The following is a 26,534-nucleotide window of genomic DNA, read 5'->3' as shown; positions in this document are numbered from 1 at the left end:
TTTGCGTTCAGAGGCTGTTGGAACAGACATCAACATTGAATATTCAAGGCGTTCTGCTAGTTGGAATGTGCTACCATTGTTAAACATTTAATCTGTAAAATTTACCTAACAATATTCAAAATGTTAAACAGATGAAACTGGTCAATTTTTTAATCATACTACTAAACAACTCCTTCCAACTTTCCACAGGGATCACTCCCTCTGTAATTCCCTTGTCCATTTGTCCTGCTCAGCACTCATCCTTGAAAGCGACCAATGTGCTGCACCTGTCCATTTACCTACTCCTTCATCTCCATTCAAGGCCCTAAACAGTCCTTCCAGGTGAGGCAACACCTCACCGTGATTCTGCCAAGGTCCTCTATTGGGTCCAGTGCTCCTGATGGGGTCTCCTCTACATTGCTGAGACCCATAGTAAATTGGGGACCACTTCGTTGTGCTCCTCTGCTTCATCTGCCAGAAGTGGAACTTCCTGGTGGCCCAACATTTTAATTCCAATTCCTGTTCTGACATGTTGGTCCATGGCCTCCTCTTGTGCTACAATGAGGCCACCCTCAGGGTCGTGGGATCAACACCTTATATTCAGTCTGGGTAGCCTCCAACCTGATGACTTGAATATCGATTTCTCCTGCCAGTCAAAAAAAACTTGATTTCCTCCTCCTCCTCTCTTCTTCTATTTCCCCATTCTGGCCTCTTACCTTTTTTCACTGCCTATCACCTTCTTCTGGGATCACTCCTCCTTCCCTTTCTCCTGTCAGATTCCTTCACCTCCTGCCCTTTACCTTTCCTACCCACCTGGCATCACCAATCAGCTTCTAGCTAGCCTTCTTCTCTGCCCCCCCCCCCACCTTTTTATTCTGGTGTCTTCCCCTTTCTTATCTAATCCTGAACAAGGGCCTTGGCCCAAAACGTCAACTGTTTGTTTATTTCCATGGATCTAGCCTGACCTGCTGATTTCCTTCAGGATTATGTGAATGTAAACAGTGTACTGTTATCTTTGTGTTGAAGTACGAAAATGTGTCAGGAGAGTTTGCTGTGTGAATAAACCTTTTATATTCCCTAGTATGGCTTCCATGTGCCTCAGTTTCAGTTAGTCACAACAATTTGCACAGTTAAAGCACTCCAATAGTGCGAAGTACAAGGAGAAAACAGGCATCGGAAAAAAGACAAGGAGGAAGATGGGCAAGGGAGTAGTTTGTTGGTTGGGAAAATTCTATGTTGGTGTCAATACTGAGCTCGGGTGGAGTCAGCTGCCTGGGGATTCATAGTGGTTAAAAAAGTGCATGAAGAGCAAAGAAGCTGAAGTATTGAAAATCTGAAATAAAAGCAGAAAGCACTGGGGAAAAGTCAGGAGATCAGACAGCATAGCAGTTAGCATTAAGCTATTATAGCTTGGGGCATCGGAGTTCAATTCTGACACCATCTGGATTTTTTTCCAGGTGCTCTGGTTTCCTTCCACAGGCCAAAGACTTAATTGGTTAATTGGTCGTTATAAATTGTTCTGTGATTAGGCTAGGGTTAGTGAAGGTTTCTGGTCCAAGACCCTTCATCAGAACTGTGATAAGTAGAAAAATTTATGTGGCAGAGATGGTGAGGGAGGGCATTAGCTTGAACAAAGGGAATTTCTCCAATGGGGTAAAATGACGTAGCTTTGAAGGGACAGTTTCTCCTCTGCACTAGAAAAACCAAATGCAGATCTGAATCGCTTTGCTGAGCACTGCAGGTGTTATTCAATGCTTCTAGTTGCCTTCTACTTTAATTCCCTAATGATTTCTTCAACTCTAAATAACATAAGAGATGGTAAAAGACTGAAAGCACATGCACCAAGTTCAAGGACAGATTCCATCCTGTTGCATGAGACTACTGTACAGTAAGTTAGACTCTTGACATCACTATCTACCTCATTAAGATGTTGCATATTACCCTCTAGCTGTACTCTCTCATACCTCTATTCTGCATTTTGTTATTGTTTTCTCTTTGCACTAACCTTAATGCACTGCTGTAATGAAATGATCTGTATGGTTGGCATACAAAACAAAGCTGCTAAGTTTTTTTTACTGTATCTCAGAACATATGACAACAATAAATCAATTTACCAATCTGACGCAACACCAAAAGCACTGGAGGAGCTCAGTTAAGCCAGGTACCATCAATGGAGGGAAATACACAATCGATATCAAGAGTTGAGACCCTTCATCTGGCCGCTCCTCCAGTTTTTTGTGTGTTGCTTTAGATAATAGGCTCTTCCAGAGAACATAGAACATTACAGCACAGTACAGACACTTGGCCCGTGATGCTGCGCCAACCTTTTAACCTGTTCTAAAATCAATCTACCATTCCCTCCTACATAACCCTCCATTTTTCTATCATCCATGTGCTTTTCTAAGAGTTTCTTACGTATCCCTAATTGCCTCTACCACCATCCTGGTAGGGCATTCTACACACTCACTTTAGTTCTTTTTGTATCAGGACCAAACGTTTTTGCCTGCTATTCCTCTCCTCTGATTTTAAATTCTGACCTTGCTGGGGCACATTATTTCATCCTATCAGAGGCATTTCCTCTGTACCAATTGTACTCCAACACTTCTCCATTATCTAGACTAAGCTGTGTTCTTACTTTCTCAGTCTGACAAGTTTCGTGCCTGAAACATGACTTTTTGTATTTCCACAGATGCTGCCTGACCTGCTATTTTTATTAAAAAACCACAAGTGAAATGACAATGATAGAGTAAGAGTGTCTGAGTGAGACCACATGATAGGGTTAAAAACAATACTGAGGGCTAATAACTAACACATAGGGATGTGAATTATGCTAATAGGAAACCGCCTGCACACCAAGCCTAAAAGTAGAGACATGGACTGGAACATCACCAAGGTTCAGGAACTTAATTAATTATGTTGTAGCATGCACCCACTGTTGTAATAGAAAACTGAGCTTCCTGTTAACCAAGTTAGACTTATGGATAATCATTATATTCTGTAATCAGGATCTTGTCTGTTACTTAAGTCTTTCTGTAACTAGCATCTAGTAAACAGTAAAACTGAGTTCTACTGTTAATTAGTATCTAGATAATCTTGCAAACTGAGAATGTAAAAGGTGTACTATATTCACACTTGGGTAAATCAGCTTTGACTGGTGCACAGGCTTTAATAAATTGTCCAATACTTCAAACGCCAACTCCATGTGGTCTTTCAGTTTGCTCCTCATTTTTTTTGCCAGATGAGAGACGAGAAGACAGACTGAGTAGGATTGTAAATCAGGCCATTGTCTTGGCAGTTGGTGGAAGGGCTGGATTACTAACCAAAGTAGCTTTGGTACTCTAGTAATTTGGAGCAGGATAACAATTTTTCTAGTACCACTGGACATGACATGAGCAAGTCAGGAATGCAAAATGACTTTGGTAACAGTGGGCAGTGGGGTAAGAAAGGTTGGAGGACGTAAATGATGGGAGTTAGTAGAAGAGGTTGGCATTGGAGGTGTGAACTGAGGAGGTGCGTAATGACTGGTAGCCATTAGAGTGCAGTGAGTGGGGAGGTAAACTGGGCAGAGTTAGCAAGCTCTGGGAGGCTGGGGATCCAAGGGGAGCCAGGTGATTAGTGATCTACCAGAGTTGTGCATCCGGTGTTGCCTGAAATGTTCTTTACACCACACAGAAGAATCCTTCACAGGTGCTACAATATCCAGCATAGATTATGGGCTGAAATTTAAGAAGGAACAAACAAGAATGCACTGGACACCACATGCTTGTTCTTTGTCTGTGGTGCATTACTGAATCAACAGCAAGGTACTGACCAAATACCCTGGTCTTTGTGCAATTTCCACTATCATTTCAGTTCTTGCTGAAAATGATTTCGTGCACAAAAAACACCGTTCTAAGTGAGTTGATTTTTAGGCCAGGAACCCTTGCTCATTTTGAATACAAGTTAGAGTAAGTGACATTTAATCACTCATGGCTTGACCGTAGGTGTTCCATTAACAATGGGAAATGCTTCGGATTATGATTACACAATTGTTTTTCTCCCCCAGAGACGAGTACAAACCTGATTTTTGTTGGGATTTTCCATAAACACACACTGTTTCACGATGTAAGACACGACCGCATTTCCACCAAGAGCAGCAACATGGGCCCTCACCATAGCAAATACTTCAGCAATGAAAGCATGAAGGAACCCACTAACTCCTCCTTCCTAAGAGAAATGAAAACACTTTCAAAATTAAAATTTTCACCAAATGCCATGACATAACTGCCTTTCAGACACACTACTTAATAAAGTTATCTGAAGCAAGGAATTTTAAACAACATTCCAGGAGAAGAAATTCAATGCAACAAATTCTTCAGTGTGTTCATACTTCAAAGAAATAAAATCTGATTTCATGCTTCTTCACAACAAGCTATCTCTTATTTTGAAACTGGATGCCTTTTACCTCCATTTATTTATGGTTTATAAAATATGCTCAGTTTTAGACAATTTTTGTACACGAGGAATTGGGTAAAGTCCCCTATTCTTTATTTAATGTACCTTCCTTTATGATTCCCAGAAGGAAAGGGAATCATGCTACTTTGCTAGTTTTCGTTCTTGGGTAATGTAATTAGAGAACTACAACTAATGTACCCCAAATATTGTTATTCCAGTCAATGATGCCCTGCTACTAAACTGAAAGCTGAAAGTGCTGCAAACAACTGGCCTTGCACATAGGTTTACCTTTATGTGTGACTGAAGTCACTCTTGTCTTTGTGGAAAAATTTGAGAGTTTAAATCTCAGCCTGAGGAAATGAAATAAAGATTATGGCTGACACTGCAGTGCAGTATTGAAGGAATGTTAGGCTTCAGTCCTAGGAGGTGCTGTCAACTCAAATGAAACACAAAACTCAAGTCCCATCGGTTTTCTCAATGGTCATACAAGTTTGCATATCATAACTAGAAATACAGTGGGGTAGCTCCAGTCAATCGAATTCAATTAAAACCAATTAAAAAAAATTCAATTAATTGTCTGGTCTTTATCACATAATCACATGTACTTTAGAGAGAGTGCAATTTGTTTGACAAATTTCCTACTTTTCAGCAAGTAAGTAACTTCAATCACCAATGATACTGACTGAGCTTGGCAAACACCCATGATCAACCACCAAAAAAATTATTCGCAGGAGTAAAACATTCAAAGCCTTTTTCATTCTTTACATACACATTAATAGCACTGCTGCCACTCACTTGGCACTCTGGGGTGGTACACCAATTACTTCAATAACTGAAGGGCTTCCTCCCACTACCCAGCCCCTTCCTCTCCAGTCCTTCCCCACCAAGCCCTTGCAGTGGCCGTACCAAACTTCAGTGCGTCCCTCAGCACATACTCCAACAGCTGGAATATTCCAGTTGGCAGCAATCTTCCACAGACATCTCCATGTGCTGGTAGACCAACAAGTTTCGTAACGAGCAAAGAGTATTTTTCACCAAATTGATGATCTGCCAGCAGAACTTGAAGTTTGTTTCCATGTGTGTCCCTGGGAATAGCCCATAGATTAGACAGTCCTCTGTTATGCAGCTGCTTTCAATGAAACATGACACCTCATCTTTCTTCAGAATCTCACAGCAAACCCATAGTCCGTGAAGTCCACATCGGGCTGTAGGGATGATGCTCCAGGCATGCAGGAAAGATCTGATTGGGAGGGCTCCTCTCATTAACCCAGCCAGGCAAGGTCTTGGCGTCTGTTGGTGATTCCTGGCAATGAGGTGTTTTGCTAGATGGTCTGCTCAGGAAACCCCCACACTGTGTCCATCAAGTCCTTCTGAAGTATCTGCAGGATGTTCTGTGCTGACCACTGCCTGTTGGCTTTATGGTCCAAGGTCTGAAAGAACTTTTCAATGAAGGACAGGTAGTGTGGCAATCTCCAGCAGAATGGGACACTGCATGACAATGGAGCCATGCCTTGACCCCTCCAAACCAGATCAGCAGCACCTTTAAGTAATAGGACCTGATGGTGAAGGGGACACTGGATTGTCAGGCAAGTTGCCGAAGAGCGTGGCTTCTATCTTTGTGCAGTTATCCTTGGCCCCTAATGCCAACTCAAACTGGTTGCAGATGCTGATCAATCTGAGAACTGACCTCGGATCTGAGCAGAAGATGGTGATATCATCCATGTACAGGGAGGTTTTCACTTGAGTCCCTCCACTGCCTGGCAACATCACCCTTCTTGTGCTCTTGTCCTTCCTGATGGCTTCAGTAAAGAGTTCTATACAGCACACAAACAAGACAGGATAATCAAACACCAAAATTCAAACAGCCTTCACAATCTATTTCCAGACACTGCAGTGAAGCTTAGTTGATGAGTAGAACCCAGCGTGACAGGCTACACATTTGAGTTACAGTGTATCAAGATGTAAACATCTGTTTCCAGACTAATTTCACTAAGGACAAAGCAATCCAAACTGAATTAATCTTAACCCGGAAATAAAAGTCTAATGCCATCCCTTTAAGCTTACCATAAGACAATAAGACAAAGCAGAATTAGGCCATTCAGCCCATCAAGTCTTTTCCACTATTCGATCATGACTGATTTATTATCCCTCTCAATCCCATTCTCCTGACTTCTCCCCATAACCTTTGACACCCTTACTAATCAAGAACCTATCAATCTTGCAATACTTGGTAGGTTTGAATGAGATCCCTTCCCCATGAGCACCATGGTAGCATAGTGATTAAAGCAGAACTATTACAGCTCAGGGCACCACAGTCCAATTCCGAAGTCATCTGTAAGGAGTTTGTGCGTCATCCCTGATGAGTGTGTGGGTTTTCTCTGGGTGCTCTCATTTCCTTCTACTGTCCAGAGACATATTGGTATGGTAATTGGTTACTGCAAATTGTCCTTGATTAGGCTAGGGTTAAATTGAGGATTGCTCAGCAAGGCACCTTGAAGGGCTGGAAGGGCCTGTTCCACACTGCATCTCGATCGGTAAGTAAATAAACCCCAGTGAGTACAGGCCCAGAGCCATCAAATGATTCTCGTACGTCAACTCTTTCATTCCCAGGATCTTTCTGATAAACCTCCTCTAGACCCTCTCCAATGCCAGCACATCCTTTCTTATATATGGAGCCCAAAACTGCTCACAATACTTAAAATATTTTCTGACTGTCTCAATCTCCTCCAACCATGATATTTAGCTCAGGTCCTCTTTCCCTATGCACAGAGTCTTTCTTGCTGGCCATGTTTGTAACACATACGACAAATAAAGAAGCTAATTGGCCCAATTAACACATCTGATCTGGCATCACCCTATCACTTTATTCAACCCATATGCTCAGAAATTTCTCAGCAACTTTATCTCTTTCCCAGTTCTAACATGATATGTTAAATCTGTCTCTCGCTCCAGTTATCAATTTGACCTGCTGAGCATCTCCAGTGTTTTCTGCAGCACTACTATTGATGTGCGTTTTAATATTCAAAGTTCTATCCATTTCAACAACTAATTTACAGTAGTCCCAACACCAGCAAGAATATTGACATGTGATAGATACAAATTGGAGGTTCTCTTTAATTTTGTTCTTGTCATTGGTTCTGATAATTCTTCCTACTTCCTCTTCAGTACATTCCTTCTCAAAACCCACTTCTTCATCCTGGTTTCTTTTTCTCCTCCTGCTTGGCTTGGCACCATTAAAATTTTCTTTCAGACATTGAAAATTGACTACACGCAGCAGCTGAATTGAAAAATAGAGAACTCATACTGGAGGGATGCAATATGAACAACTTGAGAGTAAGTACATTCCTTTATAAATAGAGCAGAACATTTGTACCTGGATTTCAACCAACACTGACTTCCTCCCAATATGCAACATCATTACATTAAGGCTGAGCAAAGTCCCCATGCACAGTTAAATTACAAGTGACCGATAACATGAAACATCTAACTATGTTCAAAAAAGCAAATAAGAATGCTTAAAAGTTCTAGAACTAAGGGATCTTTACCACAGTAAAGAGATGAACAGAGATGTGGAGGAATTTGTTTAGCCAGAGGGAGGGTAATCTGTGGTATACATTGCCACAGATGACTGGGGAAGCCAAGTTATTGAGCATTTTTAAATGGAGGTTGATAGGTTCTTGATTAGTAACGGTGTCAAAGAATCCTGGGTGAAAACACAAGAAATAGTTTGAGAGGGCTAATATCAGTTGTAATGGAATGGTAGAGCAGATGCAATGGCCCGAATGACCTAACTCTGCTCCTAAGTGTTATGGTCTTACATCATTATCTACATCCAAAATTCATTTATTTACAGTATATTCATCCATCTAGCAAACTGTTTCTATTTATCTATCATATTCATCTAGTTCTAAATTTACACCTCCCCGTCCTCCTACTCATAAGTGTACCTCCATTCATCTATCCTACTTATTTATTGTGTGATATTATCCTATATTAAAAGAAGTAATACAAATGCAGAATTAAAAAGATCACACATACTAAGAAACCAAAACACTTTCCAATTGTTTTCTGCTTGCAACTTTTGAGTTGGTGGTATTCAAAAACCAAAATAATCAGTGCATGTCAAAGCAGTTTGTGTTGCTCTGGAGCAGTAGTGCTTTTTAGTTAGTTGGTTACTTAGTACAACATAGGAAGCCATATGGTCTTTTGATCCATGCCAGCTACCAACAGAGCAAATCCATTCCTCTACTCCTCATTTTCCACATAACTCTGCAAACTATTCCCTCTCATGTTGACAAATTCCTCTTGTGTTCTCTTTGCCACTTATCTACACTCATGGACAATTTACAGAAACTTAAGGGTCAGAAGGAAACCAATGCACTGGGCAGAAACAATTGCAGTCATGGAGAGAAGGTGCAGATTTCCACATAGAAAGCACTCGAGGGTTGGATTGAACCCTCAACCCTGTGGCTCAGAGGCAGCTATTACTGTCCCAACAGATTGATATTTATAAAGATGATCTTTGAATATTCTGCCAGTGTTAACAAACAAAATAGGTGCAGGGGTAAGTCACTGACTCCTTCAAGACTGCTCTATCATAATGATAGATCCAAATATTTCCATTCCAACATGACCTGTCAATCATTAACTCCCTTGATCATCAAAAATCCATCCTTCTCTGCCATAACAATATTAAATGGATTTTGCTGCCATCATCATTTGAGGAAAACAGTTCTAAATACAACAGAAAGATTTTTCCTAATCAGTTTTAAAAGGATGATTTTGTTCTCCTATTTAGTCATTTCATAGCCACTCTGTCAAAACTCCTGACTTTATCTGCTTCAAGAAGCCCATCACTCTTTGGAATTCCAGTGGATACTTAGCTTGTCTTACCTATATTCATATGTCAATGTTCCCATTCCGAGTATTAGTCTAGTTCACCTTCTCAACTTGCTCAATAGTTCAGCTCTGAGCTCAGGAATACCCAACAATAACCAAAATATAACATCCTTGCTTTGTATTCAATATGCCTGTGATGAACAATAACATTTGATTGGCTTATCTAATTACTTGTGGCTGTATGCTGGGCAAATTCTACACCAGGATACCTGACAACCTTCAGAGCTAAAGGGAGAGAGAAGGGGAGAAAGGGAGGAAAAAAGTGATGAGGAGGAAAGAAAAAGATTAGTTGGGACAGAAAAAGAAGGAAAAAAGAGGGGGAGTGACAAGACAGTTCAGGATGGCTTTGACTCTCTTTTGTTTATCAGGTTTTTTTCCGCGGCACATACTTTCTATTACTTCGAATACTTCAATTATAAAAATGCCAATAAGCAACACTAATAAAAGGGTAATAAAACTTCCAGCAACACTCAAAGTAACATTTGAAAGAAGAAACTGTAGAAAGAGGAGCATTGTATTTTAACCACTAAGTAGGTTAAATGTTCCTAACAAGAAGACTATAGACCATAAGACAGAAGAGCAGTATTAAGCCATTTGTCCCACGAGTCTGCTCTGTCATTCCATCGTGGCTTATTTATTATCCCTCTCAACACCATTCTCTATGTAACTTTTGATGCTCTGATTAATCAAGAATCTATTAAACTCCACCTTAAATACGCCTGTGGAAAAGAATTCCACAGACTCACTACCTTCTGGTTAAAGACATTTTTCCACATCTCTGTTCTTAATGGACATTCCTCAATTCTGAGGCTGTGTCCTCTGGTCCTAGACTCCCCCACTACAAGAAACATCCTCTCCACATCCACTCTATCCATGACTTTCAATGTTCAATAGGTTTCAAATGAGATCCCTCCTCATTCAATTTTAAAATAGTCTTAACTGCACATGAGGCTATGAATAATCCAGCTCATCCGTATATCTTGGGAGTGTCTATCCCCTTACATCACTAACCATGATCTTAGATCTGCGAATTCTGATTTGCTTAGTGTTCCTAGAGCCAAGTATATAAAAACTTGGTGATGCAGTCTTTTGCTTTTACACACCAAAAATCTACAATACTCTACCGACTCAGATACGTCGAGCTAGTACTGTGGAACGTTTCAAAACACTTCTAAAAACCTACTTTCTTAATTTGGCCTACTTAGAGGATTACTTAATGCCTGTTGATGTTGATTATATAATTTGTTATAGCTGATTACATTTTATTCTCTATAATGTTCGTCTTTACTTACAATTTCTAATTGTTTCATACTTTATCACTATATTGATTTATTCTTACATTCTAAAGCACTTTGAACCTGCATCTTAATGTATGAAAGGTGCAATATAAATATTATTATTCTAAATTGCAACGAGGAAAGGCCCAGAGCCATCAAACGCTTCTCATACATTTACCCTTTCATTCCTGGGATAATTTTTGTGAACCTTCTCTGGTCTCGCCCTAATGCCAGCACATACTTTCTTAGATAGGGTGCCCAAAACTGCTCACATTACTCCAAGTGTGGTCTGATCAATGTGCTATAAAGCCTCAGCACTGCATCACTGCTTTCGTATTCTCATCCTCTTGAAATTCATGCTAAAATTGCATTTGCCTTCCTTACCACTGACTCAACCTGCAAAAGGGCTCCCAAGTCCCTTTGCAACCAATTTTTGAGTTTTCTCCCCATTTACAAAACAGTCCATACCTTTATTCCTTCTGCCAAAGTGCATTACCTTGCACTTCCCTACATTATATCTAATCTGCCCCTTCTTTGCCCGTTCCCCCAATCTATGTCTTTCTGCAGACACCCTGCTTCCTCAACACTATGTGCCCTTCCACCTATCTTCATATCATCTGCAAAGCTGGCCACAAAGCCTTCAATTCCTTCATCCAAATTATTGACATACAATGTGAAAAGAAGTGGTCCCAACATCGACCCCTGCAGAACAGCACTAGTCACTGGCAACCAGTCAGAAAAGGCCTTCTTTATTCCCACTCTTTGCCTCCTGCCAGTCAACACCTTTCCTGTAATACATGGGCTCTTATTTTGTTAAGCAGCCTCAAGTGTGGCAGTTTGACAGAGGCCTTTTGAATATCCAAAACAAATAACATCCACTAACTCTCCCTTGTCTATCCTGCCTGTTAGTTCCTCAAAGAATTCCAACAGATTTGTCAGGCAGGATTTTCCCTTTAGAAAACCACGCTTGACAATGGCCCATTTTCCTGTGCCTCCAAGTACCGCAAAATGTCATTATTAATAATACATTCCAGAATCTTTCCAACCACTGAAGAAAGGCTAACTGACCTATAATTTCCTTTCTTCTGCCTCCCTCCCTTCCTTCTTAAAGAGAATGATATTTGCAATTTTCTAGTTAAGAACCGTTCCAGAATCTAGTGATTCTTGAAGCATCATTACTAGTGCCTCCACAATCTCTTCAGCAACCTCTTTCAGAACCATGGGGGGTGGTCCATCTGACTTATCTACCTTCAGACTTTTCAGTTTCCCAAGCACCTTCTCCTTAGTAATAGCAACCACACTCACTTCTGCCCTGACACTCTCGTTTTTCTGATATACTGAAGACGAATGCAAAATACTTAAGTTCCTCTGACATTTCTTTATCCCCCATTAGTACCTCTCCAGCATTATTTCCCAGCAGTCCGATGTCTATTCTCATCTCTCCTTTACTCCCTATATATCTGAAAAACAACTTTGTATCTTCTTTTATTTATTGGATAGCTTCCCTTCATATTTCACCTTCTCTCTCTTCATGGCTCTTTAGTTGTCTTCTGTTGGTTTTTAAATGCTTTCCAATCCTCTACCTTCCTATTAACTTTTGCTATAATATATGCCCTCTGTTTTGCTTTTATGCTGTTTTGACCTTTCTTGTCAGCCACAGTTGCCTCATCCTCCCTTTAGAATACTTCTTCATGATTGGAATGCTTCTTTCCTACACTTTCCGAATTTCCCCCAGAAACATCAGCCGTTGCTGTTCTGCCATCATCCCTACTAATGACCCCTTCCAATCAACTTTGGCTAGCACCTCTTTCATGCCTCTACAATTCCCTTTACTCCAATGTAATACTGATAAATCCAATTTAGCTTCTCCTTCTTAAACTGCAGGGTGAATTCTATCATATTATGATCACTGCCTCCTAAAGGTACCTTTACTTTAAGCTTCCTAATCAAATCTAGGTCATTACATAACACTTAATCTAGAGTTGCCATTCCCCTGCTGGGTTCAATCACAAGCTACTTGAAAAAGGTATCTTGTATGCTTTCTACAAATTCCCTCTCTTGGGATCTAGCACCAACTAGATTGTCCCAATCAACGTACTTGCATATTCAAATCCCCATGATTATTGCAACATTGCCCTTTTTACATGCTTTTTCTATCTCCCATTTTAATTTGTAGGCCACATCCTGGCTACAGTTCGGAGGTCTGTATATAACTCCCATTGGGGACTTTTTACCCTTACAGTTTAGTAACTCTACCCACAAAGATTCTACATTTTCAGATCCCATGTCACCTCTTTCTAAGGATTTGATTTAATTTTTAACCAACAGAGTCATACAAGGCACCACCCCCCACACCCACCTACCTGTCCTTTTAATACAATGTGTATCCTTGGATGTTCAGCTTCCAACTGTAATCTTCTTTCAGTCATGACTCAGTGAAGCCCACAACATCATACTTGGCAGTCTCTAACTGCACAAGATCATCTATTTTATTTCGTATATATTACATGCATTCAAATGTAACACTTTCAGTCTATATCCATCACTCTTTTTAATTTTGTATCCCTTTTACACTGTAACTCATTCCACTGACTGCAATTTTGCCCTATCTGTCTGTCCGTCCTCACAGTACCACTACAGATTGCATCTACTTGTACACCAACTGCCCCATCCTTAGCCCTATCACTCCTGTTCGCATCCCTCTGCCAACTTAGTTTAAACCATCCCCAAATGCTCCAGCAAATCTGCCCGCAAGGATATTGATCTCCCTTGGGTTCAGGTGTAACCCATCCCTCTTTTTTTTTTACATGTCATACCTTTCCCAGAAGAAATCCCAATGATTCAGAAATCTGAAACCCTGCCCCTTGCACCAATTCTTCAGCTACACATTCATCTGCCAAATCATCCTATTCATGGGGCACAGGCAGCAATGCACAGATTACTAGCCTGGAGGTCCTGTTTTTCAGCTTTCTGCCTAAATCTCTATATTCTCTTTTCCAGATATCCTCCCTTTTCCTACCTATGTCCTTGGTACCAATGTGTACCATGACTTCTGGCTGTTCACCTTTCCATTTTAGAATGCCCTGGGCCTGATCTGAGACATCCCTGACCCTGGCACTTGGCAGGCAACATACCATCTGGGTGTCTCTTTCAAGCAGGTGGAATCTGCTTTCTGCTCCACTAATTATGAAATCTCCTATCACTAATGCACTCTTCTCACCCCTTCTTTTCTGAGTCACAGAACCAGACTCAGTTCCAGAGACCAGGTCACTGCTGCTTCCCTGTTAGTATCCAAGGCTGTATACTTGTTACTGAGAGAAACAACCACAGGGGTACCCTGTATTGGCTGTCTATTCCCTTTCCCTCACCTGACAGTTATATAGGGACCTGCCTCCTTTCAATGGTGATTACTTCCCTGTAGCTCCTATCTGTTACTTCCTTAGTCTCCCATATGAGCCAAAGGTCAAAGCGTTGCAGCTTCGATTCCTTAACACAGCTGCAACTCGATGCACTTCATGCAGATGTAGTTATCAGGGAGACTGGAGGTCTTCTAAATTTCCCACATCTCACACAAGGAACAGACCACTATCTCCGGATCCATTCTCAGTGAACAAGCTATGTACTAAAAGAACAAAAAACTTATTTGAAACTTTACTTACTTAGAACCTCCACCTGTGCTCGGCCAAACCTGTTGAGCCAAAGGCGGACCGCTCTAACAATGCCCCACCTATACAATGGACACTTTGTTTACACTTCCTTTCTTTTCATTGGCCCTGTGCTGATTGGCACCTGCTGAGAAAAAAAGCCAAAAGCACCCGAGCTGCTTTTAAACCTCGCACTACGTCATCAATGAACGGCTCTCCGGTGCTGATATACATATGGAAGCTCTACATTTTATATAAATGGAAAGTAGGTAAGCTGTTACTGTTAATTCTATATAAAATTCCACAATATCAAGCATGTAGCATACAGCAGTTTTCCCTTACTTGGCAACATGTATGGCTTCACACTAATCTCTCTACAGATCCTGACCTCTGAAATGTTGCTCACCTCCCGCAGTGATGTGGTTTCACGAATGAAGAACATGTTGATGATTCCAAGATATTTGGTTATTTTTGCACCAGGAATGTAAGAGAGAGGGGTCATTTCCACAACAGTGACTGTGGAGGTTGTGCATGAGATCGGTGAGCGATGACGTGTGTGGGCTTCAGCCAGTGGACTCGCTTTGTCAAGTGAAGCAACTACAAGGGTGGAAAGAGACAGAAAAAAAGTAGAATGTAATTAGTATTGAAAGACTAAATTTGTTTAGTTGATTGCGAGTTTTTAAAAAATCAGACTGTTTCCGAGCAGCTGCAGTGATACATTCAGCGCCTGAAGCTCAGTGATGGAGCAGGCATGAGCTGCATTAAAGAGTAGGTGATCATGCAGAACATGCAAAAAAAGAAGGCATAAACAGCCGGAAGGGGAGTTTTCAAAGACAGTGACATTCCTTCAAAAGGGGAATCTCTCCACCCCCTCGTCCCTCCCCAAATGAGCATTTAAATAGCGATGGCTGCATTGGCGATACCTCCATACAAAAAGTAATCAAGGAAGGCATTTCTTTGCTGAAAGGAGATTTTGATTAAGAGTGTGAAAGATGTTACTTTTAGCAGAATGCAGTTTTTATCATGTTCAGCTCAAGGTTAAAGCTGTCAAACATTAACCAATTTTTGTTAAACATTCTCCAGACAAAGATGCAGCTTTCACACTCAGATTGCGTGTGCTATTGATTGCATTGCCATTGCTGGGTAGGATAGTCCATCCTTCACCAACGGAGGATCATAGGCATGTCTTAGATTATTATCACCGTGATAAGCTGTAACTTCCGCCTACTTGTTTTAATTGATCCACGTCTTATGGTCTGAGCTTTCTGCTTAATGAACTCTATCCAGCTGCTGCATCTGTCTGCAAAGGAACTGTAATCAACTGAGGTGGCTAAAACACACACAGAAAAGAAAAAGAAAAATGGATGATGTCTATTGCCCTTTGCAACGTTCCCCTGATGAGCCAATCATCACTGCATAAAAGGGTCATGAAAAGAGAACAAAGACCCACTGTTTCAGCTAAGTTAACAGCCTGCTTTACTTACCCCTTTGTACTGCTGGAGAGACAGCCGGCAAATTGCCACTTTCCGAAATGCCTAAGAAGATGATTTTGTGAATGAGTATGGATCACCAAAATTCTAGCACACTTTAGGAAATATTATGTATAGCATTAGGGCAGAGCCTTTATTATTTCCTCAAGCAAAGTTCAAAGTAAATTTATTATCTAAGTATGTATACTGCATGTCACCATATACTACCTTCAGATTCAAGTCACAGCCTAAGTAATAATTCTTCTCATAACCAAAGATTTAAACAGGAGAAAATAAATGCAATGTCAGAACATTAATTGATTAGACATCAGCATTTAAAAAATATTAACATTTTCAATCTACCTCATGAAGGAGAGATCTTAACCAGAAAATGATTGAAGCTGATGCTGTTTGTTCAATGTATCTTGCTCAGTTTATGTCAGAATTTTAATAATTTGTTTAAAATGTTTTGAAACACTTTGATACAAACTGATGTGTAAGATTTTGATTATTCAGCTTTTTATAAGGAACTTGCAGAGACTACTCTCGTATATCTACTATCCACTAACGCTACTGTGGCACAATACTGTTCTGCAAAAGCCTCTCATGCAGTGGGAAACAACAGGAGAGTGGCAATTACAGATAATAATTCCTTTTACATAATTACTGATATTTTTCAAACATTATAAATTCTACAGCATGAACCACTTTATAGAGATTTTATGCAGTAATTATTTTCACTGATTACAAGGTTTTTTAAGTGACCTATTCATTTATTTAAAGATAAAGGGCTCTTCCGACCACAACAAGCTGCATTGCCCATCTATCTGACCCTAGCTAATCACAGGACAATTTACAATTATCAATTAACTTACTAAATGGTAGGTCTTTGGAATGTAAACCGAAGCACCCACAGAAAACCCATGAGCTCACAGGATAAGATGTACAAACTTCTTATGGAAGACGTTGGAATTGAACTTTGACACCCCGAGCTATAATAGTTAGGATGACACCCCATGATACACATGGAAAACCAGTTATACAGACTTGGATTCTTGTTCAAATGTCTTGGTAATTTATCATAAAATTATATTATAAAAATGCTACCAAATGCATTTAAATATGCTGAACAATCAAATTTAGTCACAATTACTAATCTATTTGAAGTTAATAATTTGATGTGCACAAATTAAGGTTTTTTTTAAGTAGTTGAAACTTGCAGTAAAATATTGAACAGTTACATGCTCAAAGAAAATCAAAATGCATGTTCAGAACTGAAAGATGCACACTTGCTTATAGTAACAAAGTTCAACCATCTGGTACTTATGTATCTGTAAGCAGAAATGCATTTTTAAGAACTAGAAATTTTTGTCTGGAAATTAAAGTGCATCCTATGGTATTTACCTGACTGGAAAAGACATAATGGGAAGAACTATTTTGGTCCTCTTGAGAGGTAGGAGTGGAAAATCAGCAATTAAGTTGGAGGAGTGTTGGGATTTGGGCAATGCTGTTTTAGCAGAGAGGTCAGGGAGACTGTCATATTTTAGCAGAAGCTGGCACAAGCAGGTTGGGTGCAGCAAAGCTGGGAGGTGCAAAGTCTAGCCATGCGCAGGTAAAGGGAGGTGGGGCATGAGGCAGTAGACAGAAGGACTTAGGCAACACGCTTAGCATGTTCGCACTAACAAAATAGGATCCCAATATCCCAGGATTATTGAAAGATGTCCAAAGGACAACATAGTCTATGTCCCCTTGCAATGTTCCAAAAAAAGTGTTTTGAAGAATGCATACATCACACGTCCCTAACACAGAAATCATGTCAGACTTCCAAGTGAGCTAATGGCTGAAGTACATAGTTAATTTTTTTGTGTGTGGCAATTCAGTTTAGAAATCAGTCTACTCAGGATTAAAATATTTGCCAGTTGCACAATGTCTTCAAAATGAAGTGTTATGCAATCCAACTTCTAAGTGCTTCTTCAAAAAAGTCACTGTAAGGTGGCTGATGTGTTGCAATCTTTGGACATCACAATCGGAATGAATACTTAATTGCTGAGAGGAATTAATTTCACTAATGTTTGGATCTAACAATGGAGGAGTGATATTTTTCTAACTCAGGAAGCTGTGTGGCTTGGAGGGAACTTGCAATGGGTGGTATTCCCATGTCCTATAAGCCTAGGTCCTCCTTGGTGATAGTGGTGGCAGGTTTGGGCAAACCTGGGTGTGTAGTGTATTTTGTGTTTTTCACACTCTGTGTGCAGATTTTCCTCATTTACTCTATTAAATAAATTCATCATTTGGGGACAACTCTTCAATGTTCTGGCAACTTTGTTTTACCCAAGAATAACTTTTTTCACTTTCCTGGTTTCTCTTACGAACTGCTAGATCAAACTGGAGCAAATGTCTGCTGAGACTTGGACTGAAATTTAACTGGCTTTTGCTGTTTCAACACTTAGTTACCTCATGACTAGTTTCTAATGTCACTAAAGATTGAAGTAGAATCATGTGAAATGATGTACTATTTTTGACATGCAAAAAGAGAAGTAGTTTAAATGACCATATCTGGTACACTGTCGTCTTACCCGCAGCGTTACTGGGAGAGGAGGGTACAGCTGACTGACTGGACTGTGATTCCATACAGAGTTCCAAAGTAAACTGGAGTTGTTCTTCATTCTCAGCAGAAGCTATACATCACAGAAAAGCAAAAAATAATTATGCATATCATAACAATTTAAGGGATACTCCAGAAGAAATATTTTGTCATCTGTACTTCCATAATATCTACATGAACTTATCATGAAACCATAGACCACCGAATCTATTGGGCCTGTGCAGACTTTTCCAAAGAAGCAATTGATTTACTTTCTCATTCACCAAAGGTCTTCAAATTCAGCAATTTTAAGTATTTATCCAACAGTCTTTTGACAATTATCACTGAATCTGCTTCCAGCATCCTTTCAGACGTGTACTCCACATAACTTTGTAAAAAGATTTCTCCTTGCCTTTGCTTCTGTTGCCAGTTACAATAAACCCATGCCTTCTATACAGAGAAAATCTAACTCCAAAATGCATTTATTTATTCATTTTTCAGAGATCTGGGCTCCACTGACAAAGCCAGCATTTAATTGCCATTGAGGTGATGGTGCAGTCCATTTGGTGAAAGCATTCCCAACTTGCTATTGGGAAGGAAGTTTCAGGATTTAGATCTCAACAAAGGAACATTAACATATTTTCAAGTTAGACTTGGAGGGGAACCTACAGGGGTACTGGAAATCTATGTCTTTCTTGGTGACAATGGTTGCAGGTTTGGGAGATGCTGTTAGATTAGTCTAATTGAGGAATTGCAGTGCATTTTGTTTATAGCACACACGGAACATCAATGTCTCCTTATTTGCTCCTAAAATATTAATAGTTGAGAACATTTCTTCAATCTTCCTTAATTTTGTCTTACAAAAGAACGACTCCAGCTTTCCCAATAACTCAAATCGCTTCATGATAGTTCATTAAATCTTTTCTGTACTCTCTCCAAGCTTTTCGACCCATCCCAAAGAGTACTGTTCAGAACTAAACAACACTCTAGGTGAAGCTTAAATTAGAGACTGAATAGTGCAGCTGTTAGAGCTCCTAAAACACGGGCTCATTCCCCATTTCCATTACTGTTTGTCTCAAGTCTGCATAATCTCTGCTATAATGTGGGTTTTCCAGTTTCCTCCCATGTTGAATTGATGTGCATCTTGGTGGGTTAATTGGCTCCTGCTGTGTAGGTGCATGACAGAATCTGAGAATTTGATGGGAACGTGGTGAGAATACAGTGGGACTGGTGTGAATGGGTGCTTGATTGTTGGGAGTGTACTCAGTAGGCTGAAGTGCCTGTTTTGGTAGTGTATAACTAATTTACAAAATATAACAGTAACAAGTACTCTCTCACACATATTTTAAGTTTGAAACAACTGCTCAACTTTTCTATTTGCCTGTAAAGATCTGTGCGCATGCACCTGGAAGCCTACTTGGCCTTGCACACATTTTACATTTGTATAATTCAGTCCATCTTCCTACCAAAATGCACCACTTCACATGTGTGTTAAACAACATCTGCTGTATTGTGTCCATTTTATCAGTCTGTCCACCCCCTTTAGAAATCCTCTGTTATTCTCTTTGATATGTCCTACATTTCCAACTTCTATGGTGAGTGGAAAAATTGGAATTACAGATAGAACAACCAAGAATGCATCAAAAAGGATTTGGTCTGAATACTGATTTTTGGGTGATCACTATACAAGATGATAAGACATATGAGTAGAATTAGGCCATTCAGTCCATCAAGTCTGCTCCATTTCATCATGGCTAAGTCATTATATCCTTCCATTCAATCTGTAAAACAATACTCCTCCTCTGTATATCATGCCATCAGTAACCTTTTAATACAATTGGCTTCAATTTTGCTAATGTATATAAAGTATCACATTTTCCAAGTACTTTTTGAAAAGTAAGTCTGTTTCTGATGAGAAAATAATCATCAAAAATAGACTCAACAGTTTGCATTTCTTTCCATGTTCCCCCATATCGAGGTTCATACTGATTGTAATGGATGTTAGCCACATCTAATTCTTTGGCGATGGAGCAACACGCATGTGGTGAAGGGTCTTGGCCCAAAATGTTGACTCTTTATTCCTCTTGATAGATGCTGCCTATCCTGCTAAGTTGCTCCAGCATTCTGTGTATTTTTCTCGGGATCTCCAGCATCTGCACAATCCCTTGTGTTTATTTTTGGTGAAGGAACAATATTAGAGATTGGTAGGTTAAAGTACTCCACTGTACTTCCTCACGTGGATGATTAAGAGAAAAATTCTATGATGCACAAAACAACAATGTTCAATAGTTTCCAGGTGATTTTAGACATCATGAGCAATCAATATGACTGTTTTCAATGGCACTTATTATCTCTTAACCACTTTACCTCTTAAGAGAGTCTTATCGTTGCAAACCTTGGTGCATTGAGCTTGGTCCTTATCGTATGTTATTGCAACAGCTGTAACTGCAACCTGTAGAAACACATCAAGTGAAATCCACACTGCGGGTATTTGGATCATTAAATATCACTGTAAATGTTAAGCTTCATACTTATGGACTGTTTGTCCCACTCCCATCAGGGAAAAGGCTACGTAGCAACCACGTCAGGACCATTAGACTCAAAAACCTCCACCCATTATCCCACCCACTGTCAATGATATACTCATTACTTAGCATCACTTTATGTACATACAATCAGTCTATGTATATAGCATGCATACCCTATTTTATAGAATTGTCTTTACATTTTTTTGTTTTTCATTCTTTTGTTCTTTATGCTTATTATGTATTTTTAAATGGTGCATTGGATCTGAAGTAACAATTATTTTGTTCTCCTTTATACTCGTGGACTGAAGAATGACAATAATCAATGTTAAATTTTGAATATACCTGGATTAATTCATCCTCTGGTAATGCAACATTGAAATTCACATGACACAAACAGCAAGGTACCATGGACCGCAGTTTAAAATACAGACTCTAGGGATTAATGAAAAATTATTCATTGGTTAGACATGAAAGACAGAACCATGCCAACGATCATACAGAAAGAATTACTAATACTTTAAAGTACCATAATTGCATCCCATCACCCAGGTCATGCTCTCTTATCACTGCTGCCATTAGGAAGGTGGTATAGGAGCCTCAGGATTCACAACACCAGGTTCAGGAACATTCCTCAACATTCAGGCTCCTGAACCAGAGGGGCTAACTTCACTCACCCCAAAACTGAACCGTCCCTCAACCTACAGACTCATTTTCAAGGGCCCTTCATCTCATGTTTTTGATATTTTTTGCTTATTTATTATTATTATTTCTTCTTTTTTTCTTTCTTTTTGTATTTGCACAGTTTGTTGTCTTTTGCATGCTGGTTGTCAACTCTGTTGGTGAGGTCTTTCACTGATTCTATTATGGTTATTGTATTTATTGAGTATGCCTGCAAGAAAATGAATCTCAGGGTTGTATCTAGTGACGGATATGTACTTTGATATTAAACTTAATCTGAACTTTGAAATACATCCAGGCAGGAAAGGACAAATCAATATACAGATCTAGCTGATAGGTTGGCTTCTCACAAGGCTAATTTGTGGTCAAAGTGAACATGTTTACAGGAGCCTTCCATACCATACAGGTCCTACTTCAGAATATACAAATTCTTCTTTTGTAATCTGTCCCAGGTTGCAAACAACCTACTTACGGACATTTCTAGATATATATGAGCTATTAATAAATTTAAGAGTCTGACAAACACAAACTCATTCCTACAAAAAGCAGAACTAGTTTCTCTTTCTCTCCATTTTTAGTAGTTACTCTTTCACATCAGCTAAGTGCTTTTGATGCCATTCATTACAACACAGCATGGTTATAATATCAACTGATATTATTTATGGTTGTAACACCAACTGATTTTTGTGTATTTTCCAATTAATGGACATAACTGACAACAGAAAATGACATCTATAAAACTAGAATCTGTATGTTGCTCAGGGACAGTTCGTACATTAAAAATTATTCTCAAAACCATCAGATCCATCAAGCTTGTCCGAAACTAAACTGAGTAACACTTCCTCCCTTGCTACCTTGCACTGTCAACCTATCCCAAAGACAGCAAAACAACCAAGGATAAAGAATGGGAAAATATAGTCCAGCAGCTTTCTCTGTGATCTCTTCAGGCACATGAATCCAGTTTGTAATGAACCAAATGCTAACTATACTTTCAGTATATAGAAACCAAAGTTCTAATATTTCACCTGCAAAGATGTTCCAAATTGAATATTATTCTTCCATCTTCTACCAATAATTAACATTTTCAAGTAAAGAAAAAAGGACTTGGTGTTGCTCTTGTCAGAAGAGTTCCTATTCCACAGCAGCTTTAACATACATCCTACAAAATATACACCTAGAATTGCATACAATGCTGCCTTTGAGCATTTTAGCAGTGGAAATTTAATTCAAGGGGCTTGTAGACAGGATTTCACAGCTGGACTGATGGACAGGTGAAGACACAGCTACCACTTATGGATTAGAGGAATACAGCAAATGTACGAAAGATCAGGATTAGAGGAATGCTGAGCTTCAGAGTTCTGGAGAAAATTGCAAAGGTGACAAGAAGTTACAAATAAGAATTCCAGTAAAAAGTAATTGTGACTTGATTTCTGTTCTTACTTCTGAGAGAAATTCTCTGGTTAACAGTAGTATAAGATTCAAGTTATTGGATTCTACAATAGCTTGTCTCTTATCTACAATATCAGCCTCTTACCTTCAGTAAATTTTCACAAAGATCACTAAAGGCTTTATTAAGTCCCTGTGATGTAAGGCTGGTAACATTGTTCAGCCGGAACACTCGCACAGAAGTGAACATCTAAAAAGGAAATGGAAGAGAAAGTGTATTAATCAGTAGCAGGTATATTCCCTTTAGGGCTGTAAAGACCAAATTAGAAATATAAATACAAATTATAATTTAATCAAGATGCAATTAGTCAGCTTTCTGATTAACTCATTCTAACCAGAGCTGACTACATGGACAGGAAAATTTTTAATTGGGGAAGGGTAAATTATGAGGCTATAAGGCTTAAACTTGCGGGTGTGAATTGGGATGATGTTTTTGCAGGGAGATGTACTATGGACATGTGGTCGATGTTTAGGGATCTCTTGCAGGATGTTAGGGATAAATTTGTCCCGGTGAGGAAGATAAAGAATGATAAGGTGAAGGAACCATGGGTGACAAGTGAGGTGGAAAATCTAGTCAGGTGGAAGAAGGCAGCATACATGAGGTTTAGGAAGCAAGGATCAGATGGGTCTATTGAGGAATATAGGGTAGCAAGAAAGGAGCTTAAGAAGGGGCTGAGAAGAGCAAGAAGGGGGCATGAGAAGGCCTTGGAGAGTAGGGTAAAGGAAAACCCCAAGGTATTCTTCAATTATGTGAAGGACAAAAGGATGACAGGAGTGAAGGTAGAACCGATTAGAGATAAAGGTGGGAAGATGTGCCTGGAGGCTGTGATAGTAAGCGAGGTCCTCAATGAATACTTCTCTTCGGTATTCACCAATGAGAGGGAACTTGATGACGGTGAGGACAATATGAGTGAGGTTGATGTTCTGGAGCATGTTGATATTAAAGGAGAGGGGGTGTTGGAACTGTTAAAATACATTAGGACGGATAAGTCCCTGGGGCCTGATGGAATATTCCTCAGTCTGCTCCACGAGGCGAGGGAAGAGATTGCTGACCCTCTGGCTATGATCTTTATGTCCTCGTTGTCCACGGGAATGGTACCGGAGGATTGGAGGGAGATGAATGTTGTCCCCTTGTTCAAAAAAGGTAGTAGGGATAGTCCAGGTAATTATAGACCAGTGAGCCTTACGTCTGTGGTGGGAAAGCTGTTGGAAAAGATTCTTAGAGATAGATCTATGGGCATTTAGAGAATCATAGTCTGATCAGGGACAGTCAGCAGGGCTTTGTGAAGGGCAGATCGTGTCTAACAAGCCTGATACGAGTTCTTTGAGGAGGTAACCAGACACATAGATGAGGGTAGTTCAGTGGATGTGATCTATATAGATTTTAGTAAGGCATTTGACAAGGTTCCACACAGTAGGCTTATTCAGAAAGTCAGAAGGCATGGGACCCAGGGAAGTTTGGCCAGGTGGATTCAGAATTGCCTTGCCCGCAGATAGCAGAGGGTTGTGGTGGAGGGAGTACATTCAGATTGGAGGGTTGTGACTAGTGGTGTCCCACAAGGATCTGTTCTGGGACCTCTACTTTTTGTGATTTTTATTAACGACCTGGATGTGGGGGTAGAAGAGTGGGTTGGCAAGTTTGCAGACGACACAAAGGTTGGTGGTGTTGTGGATAGTGTAGAGGATTGTCGAAGATTGCAGAGAGATATTGATAAGATGAATAAGTGGGCTGAGAAGTGGCAGATGGAGTTCAACCTGGAGAAGTGTGAGGTGGTACACTTTGGAAGAACAAACTCCAAGGCAGAGTACAAAGTAAATGGCAGGATACTTGGGAGTGTGGAGGAGCAGAGGGATCTTGGGGTACGTGTCCACAGATCCCTGAAAGTTGCCTCACAGGTAGATAGGATAGTAAAGAAAGCTTATGGGGTGTTAGCTTTCATAAGTCGAGGGATAGTTTAAGAGTTGTGAGGTAATGATGCAGGTCTATAAAACTCTGGTTAGGCCACACTTGGAGTAGTGTATCCAGTTCTGGTTGCCTCACTATAGGAAGGATGTGGAAGCATTGGAAAGGGTACAGAGGAGATTTACCAGGATGCTGCCTGGTTTAGAGAGTATGCATTATGATCAGAGATTAAGGGAGCTAGGGCTTTACTCTTTGGAGAAAAGGAGGATGAGAGGAGACATGATAGAGGTGTACAAGATATTAAGAGGAATAAGTAGAGTGGACAGCCAGCGCCTCTTCCCCAGGGCACCAATGCTCAATATAAGAGGACATGGCTTTAAGGTAAAGGGAGGAAAGTTCAAGGGGGATATTAGAGGAAGGTTTTTTACTCAGAGAGTGGTTGGTGCATAGAATGCATTGCCTGAGTCAGTGGTGAAGGCAGATACACTAGTGAAATTTAAGAGACTACTAGACAGGTATATGGAGGAATTTAAGGTGGGGGGTTATATGGGAGGCAGGGTTTAAGTGTTGGCACAACATTGTGGGCTGAAGGGCCTGTACTGTGCTGTACTATTCTATGTTCTACGTGAAGTTCATTAACAGTAATACTTATAAACTATGCTTAGGATGAGCCATTCTCATCCTTTACGACTACTTAAAAAAATAGTTGGGCAAAAATACAAAATAGTAAATAGTTAGATTCAATATAAGAACTTAACAAGTGCTGGAATAATTATTGTCCAGTTTAATAAGTTTCAAATAGAAATCCCTTTCAAAAGTAACAAAAAACACATCTAAAATAGGGCATGAAAGTCAGAACTACAGTCGTGGATGTTGAAAGATCTCGAGTCCTGATGAAGGGTCTTGGTCTGAAACATCGACTGTTTACTCTTTTCCATCGATGCTGCCTGGCCTGCTGAGTTCCTCCAGCATTTTGTGTGTGTTACTTTGATTTCCAGCATCTGCAAATTTTCTCTTGTAAAGATATGCCTAATACATTTTACACTTCATTCTTAATAACACATTTTACTCTAAAATTCCTGCTCTCTTTCAACAACATCACTATTTAAAAGCAATTATCTAAAGGTAAATATCTTTGTGACTTGGTAGTGTTCAAGTCTTGCAAAAGCAATCCAGTTACCAGTAGTAACCAGTCTACTGACATGCTACAATGTACATTCCAACAAAGGCCATTATATATTTTATTTTGGGTATTAATTTGAAAGTCCTGTATAATACTTCACTAACTACCGTAGATTCCGGACTACAGAGCGCACCTGATTAAAAGCCGCTGGCTCTAATTTTAGAAATAAAATCAATTTTTTACTTGTAAAGGCCGCACCGGATTTTCGGCCGCAGGTGTCCCACGTTGTAATATGAGATATTTACACAGAAAGATATTACACGTGAGGATTTTTTAACTTTTAATTAAATCCATATGGTAACAAAAACAAATACATATTGCAAATGCTTTTTTTCGAACCGTGCCCGTAACGCGGCTACTTTTAAATATACGTTGCGTATACTTCTTTACTGAACAACATTCCAATATCTCCTAACGACTGGTAAAAAATATATATACTGCAGCCTACCAGGAAAAGTTATTGATCGCCTTTAACTTAAAAGCAGCGTTTTGGCTCCGCCGCTCCCCCCC

At 39.8% G+C, this 26,534-nt stretch overlaps 1 protein-coding gene across 25 annotated transcripts in view; it reads right to left on the bottom strand.

The window, feature by feature from the left end:
- The window catches only part of c2cd5 (C2 calcium dependent domain containing 5), a 127,425-nt gene that overhangs the window by 3,608 nt on the left and 97,283 nt on the right, over window positions 1-26,534 (bottom strand). For 19 of the 25 annotated variants that reach the window (XM_073066081.1, XM_073066090.1, XM_073066086.1 and 16 more), the window contains 8 exons: window positions 23,027-23,128; window positions 21,157-21,246; window positions 20,654-20,738; window positions 18,279-18,380; window positions 15,718-15,768; window positions 15,462-15,563; window positions 14,640-14,830; window positions 4,039-4,185 (listed from right to left, as the gene is read on the bottom strand). In XM_073066081.1, coding sequence (XP_072922182.1) covers window positions 4,039-4,185; window positions 14,640-14,830; window positions 15,462-15,563; window positions 15,718-15,768; window positions 18,279-18,380; window positions 20,654-20,738; window positions 21,157-21,246; window positions 23,027-23,128 — 870 coding nt within the window. Of the gene's footprint in view, window positions 1-4,038; window positions 4,186-14,639; window positions 14,831-15,461; window positions 15,564-15,717; window positions 15,769-18,278; window positions 18,381-20,653; window positions 20,739-21,156; window positions 21,247-23,026; window positions 23,129-26,534 lie in introns of those variants that run through there. The other 6 variants (XM_073066091.1, XM_073066101.1, XM_073066083.1 and 3 more) reach the window with 5 other exon arrangements.

This window comes from Hemitrygon akajei, chromosome 14 (assembly GCF_048418815.1).
Source record: "Hemitrygon akajei chromosome 14, sHemAka1.3, whole genome shotgun sequence".
NCBI lineage: Eukaryota > Metazoa > Chordata > Chondrichthyes > Myliobatiformes > Dasyatidae > Hemitrygon > Hemitrygon akajei.
Note: the sequence above shows the minus strand (reverse complement) of the source record. Positions and strands in the feature narration are given on the sequence as shown.